Source organism: Xenopus laevis, chromosome 1S (assembly GCF_017654675.1).
Source record: "Xenopus laevis strain J_2021 chromosome 1S, Xenopus_laevis_v10.1, whole genome shotgun sequence".
NCBI classification, from domain to species: Eukaryota; Metazoa; Chordata; class Amphibia; order Anura; family Pipidae; genus Xenopus; species Xenopus laevis.
The window spans coordinates 146,840,876-146,850,836 of NC_054372.1; the positions used below are offsets into that span (position 1 = coordinate 146,840,876).

The following is a 9,961-nucleotide window of genomic DNA, read 5'->3' on the forward strand; positions in this document are numbered from 1 at the left end:
GTATACAAAATACAGGTTACATAAGAACCAATGAACAACTGTATGTCTTTTCCAGATAAAAGATACAGTAAGTGGATAGCAGAATGTCTGCTAGCCTGAGGGGGAGACTAGGCTCATCTCTCATCATCAGATAGGAAAATAGGCCAGTACAGCAGCCAGGGGTTCAATAGCACTTCCAATGTCGCTTTGCCCCCCACAGACCCCCAAACTCATCACTACTTCACTGAAGGTGAAATCAGACGCATAGCAAACTAAAAATATCTTTTTATTTTAATAAAATAGTAAAGCATGAAAAATATCTGTATGTTACAAATATTTACAAGACAAGAGCAACACACAATACAAAGTTTCCCTTTGCAGAATCTAGTGCTTTTTTTTTATCTTTTCATGGCTAGTATGTGTTTCACAATAGAAAGAGTCAATAAGCCCTTTGAATTGATCCATCTCCCCCCTTCTCTTTTTTTTTTTAACCAAACACACCCACCGTGTATAACATTTGGCTTGATTTCCATTAAAAAGCCTCAGAGAGCAAAGACTAAAGGGTTTGTGAGGGATAGACCCTTGAGCTCTTTTTTTGTTGCAGTTTATACAACAAGAGACGTGTTTCTCTTTTCAAGTCTGAGGGATTAAAGTGAAGATATTGCACTCTAGTTCCTACCGACAGCAGTCAGTCCTCAGCCATAGATTCTTCTGGCTATGCCAAGAGCCAAGCAAACCCTACGCATGCTAAGAACTTAGGTGGGCACTGCCCTGTTGCAGCAATCCAGATCCTACTGAACTAACTACTATTTCCATGACTGCTGTTTTAACATCTTTACCCAGTAACAGGTCAAGGGACACAATCACCAATACCGCAGGACCCGTGACGTCCAGCGATGTACACCAAATGTCATATCACTAAAGGCAAAAGTAAAGATCTGCATTAGGGACCATTCGCTGAATGTAAGTAGGCAGGAAGAAGCCATTTTTTAGTTGCACAGTGCATTTCCTACTGTGTCAACGCAGTAATGTACATTCTGTATTATAGGGGTGTGTGCAAAAGCAAAACACTTTCCCTGGCTAGTTCTAAAATGACCTGGAAAATAGTATAAATATTTCTTAAATACATGCTGTTTCAAATAACAGCTCTTTCTAATTTGGGCCTAGTGTCCCTTTAAGTTTCTCAGAACTTCTAATCATTTACCCTCCCAGTCCCTTTCCGTCCAGTTTCATGGAACTGTTAAATTATCGATTTAATTAGCATCTGACCATAAATTAATAGCCCGGGAGGCCATACAATATAGAGTTCTGCTTGTCCCTCATATGGACCTTCTCTAGTAGCCTTCCATTAAAAACGCTGCTTGTACCTTAGCATGCAGTCTCTGGTTTGTGCGCTAGACTCAGCAATGTTTAGAACAGAAATGAAGTTGTTTCTCCCGGCTCATACACAGGTAGGGGAACGTAAGGCCGATTCGTACTTTCCATGGTGAATTTTGGGGGGTTGTTGGGGCTTTTTGTAGATTCCAGCACTGGTGATGACGCTGGCTGGTTTGTTCCTGTTTCTCTTCTTTAGGCTCTTGCTGAAGACATTCTGCCAGGACTGCACCGTTTTGGAAGTCCATATCCACATGCCACTCGTGATGCCCACCACTAACAGCATAAATATTTTCACCATGAAGATCTCTACTGCTGGGATAGAGCTGGTCATGGTGCAGTCCAGTGTTTTCGTTTGACTGTCCATTTTGCACTTGTCTTGCGTCGCCAGGATTTTCCAGAAATCCATGTTGAGGCGTTCATAGAAGTAACATGCAATGACGCAAGTGGCGGGGACTGTGTACAAGACAGAGAAGACCCCAATCCTCACCATAAGTTTCTCCAGTTTGTCTGTGTTCTCCCCACCTGTTTTCATCACTCTCCTTATGTGGAAAAGGGCAACAAAGCCAGAAAGGATAAAGGAGGTGCCAATAATGAGATAGCAAGCTAAGGGGATCAGCACAAACCCAGTGAGGGCATTGACATCCATGCTCCCAACGTAACACACCCCTGTTAGCTCATCTCCAGCCACCCGCCTCATTACTAGAATCATAATGGTCTTTACAGCGGGAATTGCCCAGGCGGCTAAATGGAAGTAGCTGCTATTGGCCTCAATGGCTTCATGTCCCCACTTTTTGCCAGCAGCCAAAAACCAAGTCAAGGTTAATATCACCCACCATAAAGAGCTGGCCATTCCAAAGTAATAGAGAATTAAGAAGACTATGGTGCAACCTGTACTTTCCAAGCCTTCCTGGATAACATAGAGCTGCCCACTGTCTCGGTCGCAGGCGATGCTGTCGGCTCCAGCAAAGAGGCGGATGATGTAGCCCACGGAATAGACACAGTAGCACATGGACAGGAAGATGATAGGCCTCTCAGGGTATTTAAAACGCAAGGGGTCCACCAAGAACGTGAGGACGGTGAAAGCGCTGGAGAAGAAGCACAGGAGGGACCAGATAGCTATCCAGATGAAGGCAAACTTCTTGTCATTTTTACTCCAGTACACATCCACAGAGGAGCTGCACAGGGGGGCACAGGAGGCACTTTTCTCCACGTGGTGGAACTTACCCGAGTTCTCACAGCTGCTCCTGCCCTTGGGGTCCTTGGGGTACATCTCATGGCCACTGTTGGGTCTCTGGGGTCTGAAGATGGGGGGCAGTATGCTGGAACTCCTGGGGGCCTCATCGGTGCCGTTGTTTGGGGCTTCCATGCACAGGTAGTTGGGATCGTTCTTGTTGGGCAGCTTACTACAGTCCAGTGAGTCGGGCCACTTGAAGTTGAACTGCTCCATGATGGGGGAGCACTTGAGCCTGGCCTGCTCGCACATCACCCTGCAGGCTGGGATGGGGGTGGAGACCTGCTCGGTGCACATGGGCGCGTATAGGGAGCACAGGAAGAACTTGAGGTGACTGTGGCAGCCGTACTCCACCAGCGGGGCGAACTCGTGCAACTGGATGGCCGCCTCCTTCTGGTTCTCGTGGCCCATCAGGTTGGGCATCCTGGTCATGTTGTAGCCGATGTCCTTGCACATGGGGATCTCGATGGCTTGGCACCGACCCTCGCCGCTTCTGTCCGGGTTGATGGAGCTGATGCCGGAGCAAAGAGCGGCTGCCAGACTGAGAAGGAGCGCGGTAACAACTCTCGGCTCCATTGCCGCCCAACTCCCTGATAAAGTTTTGCTCCCGGGCTGATAACGAGTCCCTGACACCGGGGTTAGCGTCGCATAACTTGCTGTGACACCTGGGGCTGCTCGGGCTCCTCTCGCCGACTCTGCGGCTTCCCTCTGTCTGTGTGTGTGAGTCTGACACTCCTCCTCCCTGGACGTTCCTCCCCCCCTCCCTCTTCTGTGTCTCTGGTGCCGCCGCCGCAGCAGCTGTTTGGGAGAATCCTGTGTCCCGGGCGGGACCCGCCGCAGCTACTTTGCATGAGAAAGATGAAGCTGACACGTTGATTACTTTGCAATGGGTCGGAACGGTATGAAGTCCCAGTGGCAGCACAATCCCACACTCCCCCCCTGCAGCCGGTCACTCTCACACTCACTGTTCCCAAGCGCAGGTATGAAGCTGCCACTGCTCCATTGTTTACACACAAAGCTCTTGGATGTTGTTCCTCGCTCTTGTGTGTGTTTTGCACAGACAACCTTATTATTGACATGACTACAACTGCCATATGGGACTTGTCAATGGCCACTAATTCTGTCTGGATCATTAAGATGCACAACATGTCAGGCTGTTTCAGTTCAAGCCCTGCTTGGAGGTCCAACATTTGTTTATGGACTCACTCTCCCCTGAACTAGTACTTCCAGGAATATATAGCACAGCAAATGGCTTTCTGGTGTGACTAGTAGAAAAAAAAATCTGTTCCCCCCAATTCTCATCCTAAAGGTGGCCATAGACATGCCGGTTTACCTGCAATATCAGACGAACGAACAAATGGACGTCCCCATCTCCTGACCTGACGCTAACCTTCAGTAGTTCAGTTTAAATAAAGTAGTAAAAGAACAGATCAGCCAATGTTCTGCCCCTGACAGCAATCGTACAAAAGTTATGTCCGACAAAAGCTGGTGACAGTCTCCCACCGATATTGTCAGATCGGCAATACATGCAGAGATATTATCGGTACCCGACAGAAACTTTCTAACCTGTCCAATCGACTGAACGACCATTGCCATGGCACGAAAAATGACGGGACTCTCCACACAGGGTCTGAAATTTGTACGATTATATCTGTACATCTATAGTAGCCAGCTTAGCTGCCTTTCAGCCTGCCCCCCAACACTGCTCTAAGCCCCACTCTAGGGAGCAGCCCATGTTTGGAAACCAATGTTCTAGCCCAGTGATCCCCAACCAGTGGCTCACAAGCAACATGTTGCTCTCCATCTCCTTGTATGTTACACCCAGTGGCCTCAAATCAGATGCTTGTTTTTCAATTTCTACAAGTGTACTGCCAAACAGAGCCTCCTGTAGGCTGCCAGTCCACATAGAGGCTACCAATAGCCAATTCCAGCCCATATTTGGCACCACCCAGGAACTTTTTGCATGGTTATGTTGCTTTTTCATACACTTGAATGTGGTTTAGGATTAAAAAAGGTTGAGGGCCCCTGCTCTCTGCAGATTTGGTGTCAGATTGATGCAATGAAGAAGTGGCAACTAAGGTTCAGTGCTCCCTGGAGACTGCTTTAGTACAGATCCTTCCTGCATAATCAGTAAATGATTTTAATTAATTGAATTGAATTTCATTGAGCGGCCTCCCATCTGTGGCCCATCCTGATGCAAGTGTCACTAGTTACCAACGGCAGGGTTATGGGCAGTGCTGGGTGCTAGGTAAAGACCAGCTGCTGAGGCCCAACTGCTTGTACCCTCTACTAAAACCACCATAGATGTCAGTTTCCAGAACTACTAAATTGATTGGTCCCGGGACTGCCATCTGGCTTGTATTTTACTGGCTCAGCGGGTGAGAATGGTAATTGAAGCAAATTTATTAATAGGAAAGGATACTAGCAAATATAGGAATGGTGGTCAGCTGTTGACCCTTTACACTTATAATGAGGCGGGGGTATTAACCAACCAGGTTTTCCCCTGCTGTAGCCACATATGTGGTTGTTCAAATGATTTGGCCAGTGCACCAGCAGTCATGCCATAATTTATTATTTATTGTTTAACCCCTGCTGTGTCAATGTCTACTGTGCTCCCAAAACACTTCTAGTATGATGTGGAGGGAGATATTCTGAGACAATTTGCCATTTGGTTTTAATTTTTCATTATTTGTGGTTTTTGAGTTATTTAGGGTAATATTCAGCAGCTCTCCAGTTTGCAGTTTCAGTAAACTGCTAGCAACCATGCATTGATATAAATAAGAGACTGATACACGAATAAGAGAGTAGAAAGATGAGTAATAAAAAGTAGCAATAACAATACATTTGTAGACTTACAGAGCATTTGATTCTTAAACGGGGCCAGTGACCCCCATTTGAAAGCTGGAAGGAGTCAGAAAATGAAGGCAAATAATTTAAAAACTATAAAAGGGAAAAAAATGAAGACCAATTGAAAAGTTGCTTATAAGTAGCCGTTCTACACCATACTAAAAGTAAACATAAAGGTGAACCACCCTTTTAACTTTTTTTTTTTTTTACTGTCTCGATTGATGATTATTGGTGAATCCATATAGGTTATACAAGGCACATCCAACTTGAGGAACAGCAATGCAGAACTACAGATCCCAATATCGTTTATTGGCTGTGAGAGATGGTGGGAATAGAAGTTTAGCAACAGCTGGAGGGCTGCAGGTTGGGTACTCCTGGGCTAAGGCTCACTTACAGAAAGGGGTTTAAGTGAACAATAGGTGACTTAACACTTATTATTTGCTGCTCATAATGTTCAGCTATACCGCCTTCCCTTCTCAAAGGATTTAAACAGTTTCCCATGACATAAAATACTTTTTAGCTCTTTGCTGCTGAAGGAAGCCGGCGGGACTCCCACTGAGAAAGGGTTAATGAATACATTTATCCAGGTCATTCCGTCCCTGAAGGGGGTATAACCTATCACTCATTTTCAGAATAAAAAGGGTGCAATATATTCTTTTTAACTGATAACTAAATGGTATTTTGGATTAGTTAGCCAAACTAAAGTGCTGAGCCTCTTTCCTAGGACTCGGGGAAATGCACAAAGGCTCCTGGAAGATATTCATACTTCTCCTGATGTTAGTTCCTTGAGCAGAAAAGCTGTTGATTTTCCTGATGATAATAACAGTGTAATAGATGCAAGAGAGGACAAAACAACCCCTATCTGCAAAACGACCATTTGCATGTGAAATGCCAGCGAGAGAGAGAGATAGACAATATTTATCTAGATGTAAGGAGTGTCCCACTTTGGTTAGAAACCCAGATCACAAGCATTGCTCTTATCAACAGTATCAGCAGGACAAACAGGATCACAGCAAAGGCTGGCTACGGGGGCAAACCTATCTCCCAGATTATCTCTCTTATTTAACAATTCAACATGTGTTACTTTGATTCTAAGGAGGAACACCCCATTTTATAGCTCTTCCTCATCTATCATAACGTAAAAAAGTCTTTGTTTTTGGGTAGTGAAAACAAACCAAAGCATCCTTTTATCTCTTTCAACAAATTCGTTGATCCTTGCTTTTAGGATAGAAAGGGTGTTCACTGTTTATGTAACTTTATTATTTTGAAGATGGAAAATTCTAAATAAACCTTACAGTTATGCCTTGCTTCAGTCTGGCATTTAACTGGCAGTCCGATAACTGTCAGATAAATAGCATAATAATAAATATATACAGGGGAATGTAATAAAAGTCGCAAAGAGCAAAACAATTCGCACCAATAAGACTAAAAATCCACATCTCGCAATGTAATATTGTTCCTTAAACAGTTATTGAATTGCGAATTTTAATTGCGCACGCCTAAAAAGTGCTTGAAGGTGTCGTAATATTTTGAAGCAAACATAACGACTTTTTCAGTAAGAAGTTTTATTACATTGACTGCGCATTGTCGCAAGCTATAAAATTCGCAAACGGTCTTTCACTGTCGGAAGTGGTCGCTAAACAGTTTCCAGGCTCGCAAAAGCTATATTAAATTCGCACAAAGCAAAATTTGTTCGCGCAAAGGCATAACTTTTCGCATTGCGAATAGTTTTTCCGTTAACGATTTTTATTACATTCCCCTGATAGTCTCACATCCATTGCATCTTCTGATTGCTTTGGTCTTAGACGTGCAGATTTTAGCTTCTTATCGTACAAACAATCGTATAGCCATATCTCCTGACCTGCAACTAACCATTAAGATTAGATAAATTAGTAAAATAACAAATCAGATGATGTTCTGGCCATGTTAGCAATCGTACTCAATTAATGTCCGACAATTCACCCACTGATATCGTCAGATAGTTAATACATGCAGAGAAATTATCGTTAGCTGACAGAAATCTTCTAACCTGTCCGGTCAATGAAACGACCGATCGCCATGGTACGAAAAATGTCGGGACACTTCATACGGTCTGAAAATTGTACAAAACTATTTTTCGTGCGACTTTATCTTTGCGTCTATGGCCAGCTTTAGATTGTAAGTTCTTGTGAACAGGGCCTTCCAGTCTCATTCTGTAATACCTATACAGGTACTATACAGAAAGATCCCCTGTGTGCTATAAATGATTGCAAAGTGCTGCCATGTTGTATAAATAAACAATAAGGATGTTTACTATGTCACGTGGGTCTTTGGATCATCATTATCTGCAGCACCAATTCAAACGTCCCCACTTCATCTGGCTCTAGCTTGACACCTTTGGCTCAGATTGTGCACTGTTGCTCCAAAAAAAAGCTTCCAATAATGAGAAAGAAGAAGCCAACAAAGACTTTCCATATGGTGGCCATGAACTTTTATGTTCAGTAACTTTTCAGAACAAGGATTATTGGGATATGTGCATCATGTATTATTATTTTCTTCTACTTTGTACTTGCTTTTTGGGCAGAGATATTCTCTCTAGACACAGATAGAACAGAAGTCTTAAATAGGTATAGATTGTCTATTAAAGTAGAGCCTGCCAGCCGAGGCAGTTTGCATTTATAATATATAGAGAGCAGAGTTCTCGGTGTAAAATAAGGTAAAACACTCATATTATTTGCCTTTTATGTATACATGCATAGTAAATTAACTACTTATAGGGTATGGTATCCAGGGCAATTTGATTGCTCCTACTTAGCATTAATAAATCAAGGAATCTCAAAGGTTCTTTTCCCTTAGAACCATAATTGGAAGGCAATAATTATATCATCCAGAGTAGTGCATCAATAATTACTCACTTTGTATTAGGGCTACCTTGTAGATTCCCAGTATCTTCATGACTACTAGTAAACGCTTCAACCTTATATTTATTCCTCTGGGCCTCAGTTCGGACAGTTTAAGGGTACAGATTTATTAAGGGTCGATTAGTAAATTCAAATTTTCAAATTGCTTTTTGGTCAAAACTCTCAAATTCTAATTGGGAATAATGCAAACTCGATTTGATTTATCAAACCTTGACCCTTGAAACAATTCAAATTGGACCATGCGCCACCGAAACCTGCCGAGTTCATGTAGAAGTCAATGGCAGAGTTCCAGTGACCCATTTGAAGATGTTAATAGCCTTCCTGACATTCGAGTTTTTTTTCGGATTCAAGTTAAGCCTAATTCGAATCAAATTCGATTCGAGGTTTCGAGTCAGTAATATTCGTTCTAGTTTTAGACATTCGTTTTTTTCCTTAAATAACCTCCCATTTGGATTTCGAGTAAATTCTAATTTATTAGAGTAGAAAAAATTCACATGAATTCGAAATTCCACCTTTGATATAAATGGGCCTCCCAGCATCTAGGGAATACTTGACCTTTAAAATGTATGTTTGCATTTTAAAGTAAATAGTTATAATTGCCAAGTTGTTATACAGCAGAACATATATTTGACATTTGGCAGAAGTCTTATTTGAAAGACAAAGGATATACCTTTATGAATACAACTGTTTAATGTATAGCCCCAGCCTATTCTGCGGTGCTGTTCAGTACTGGACCTCTCAATGTTTTAAAATTGAAAAAGCAGGGCAAAATTAGGCCATGCCCTTATCTGCCTCCGCCCTTAACTACATTCATTGAAACAACACTCCTTCTGAGGTCCCACACTCTCGATAGGAACATACATTCAATAGTATAATAAATATACTGTATAGACATCAGCACCTGGGACCTGGTTCTGGCTAATTTAGCAAATAAGAGCTTTTTGATTCCTCCGACTAAAAAGATATTTCATTTTTAGTATCCCCCCCCCAAAGCTTCTGGGATTTAAGATGAGCCATTCTGTTGAACTGGCTGCTTCCCTGCTGCTTGCTTTGGCAAGATCCTTCCACCCCCCTCTGGCAAATGTTATGGAGAATTGGGAGGAATTTTATGGTTGTCTTCATTTTTTCTTTTGTCTTCTTTGAAGAATGACTTTAGACATTTTATTTACATATTTAAGCACGGATGAAAGGGAAAAAAGAAAGCTTTCGCTGCGTTGTGGGAATAGCGATATGTTTAAATGAATGGGAAAATCGCATTAAACCTATATACTTTACAGTCTCATGGTTTTAATAAAAACTTTCTAATTAAACCGGATTCTCCAATATCAGCGGCGGTGTCATGTAGTGAGGATGCACTATTCCTCTCCTAATAAATATTTGAAGAACTGCCATTAAATGTTTATACCTCCAGGCCCTGAAAAAATTACATTCTCAATAAGAGAAATATTTTACAAACTGAATATTTGATGAGAGATGTAAAAACTTAAACCGTAGCTAAATATTTTGTAGACATAATGCGGCAGTGGAGAGGCAGTGCGAGATGTCAGGAGATCTTTCACAGCCATTCATCCCTTCAACACTTTCACTGTGGATTACAAACACAAACCCATGCGCTGTTTGTTTAGTG

General features: G+C 42.5%; 1 protein-coding gene across 1 annotated transcript; it reads right to left on the reverse strand.

Moving 5' to 3' along the window:
• Positions 1-246: 246 nt before the first annotated feature.
• On the reverse strand, positions 247-3,268 carry fzd10.S (frizzled class receptor 10 S homeolog). The gene is given in 1 exon segment (NM_001087457.1): positions 247-3,268. A coding segment is annotated over 1 exon segment (1,743 nt). The 5' UTR covers positions 3,164-3,268; the 3' UTR covers positions 247-1,420.
• Between the last annotated feature and the right edge of the window lie 6,693 nt (positions 3,269-9,961).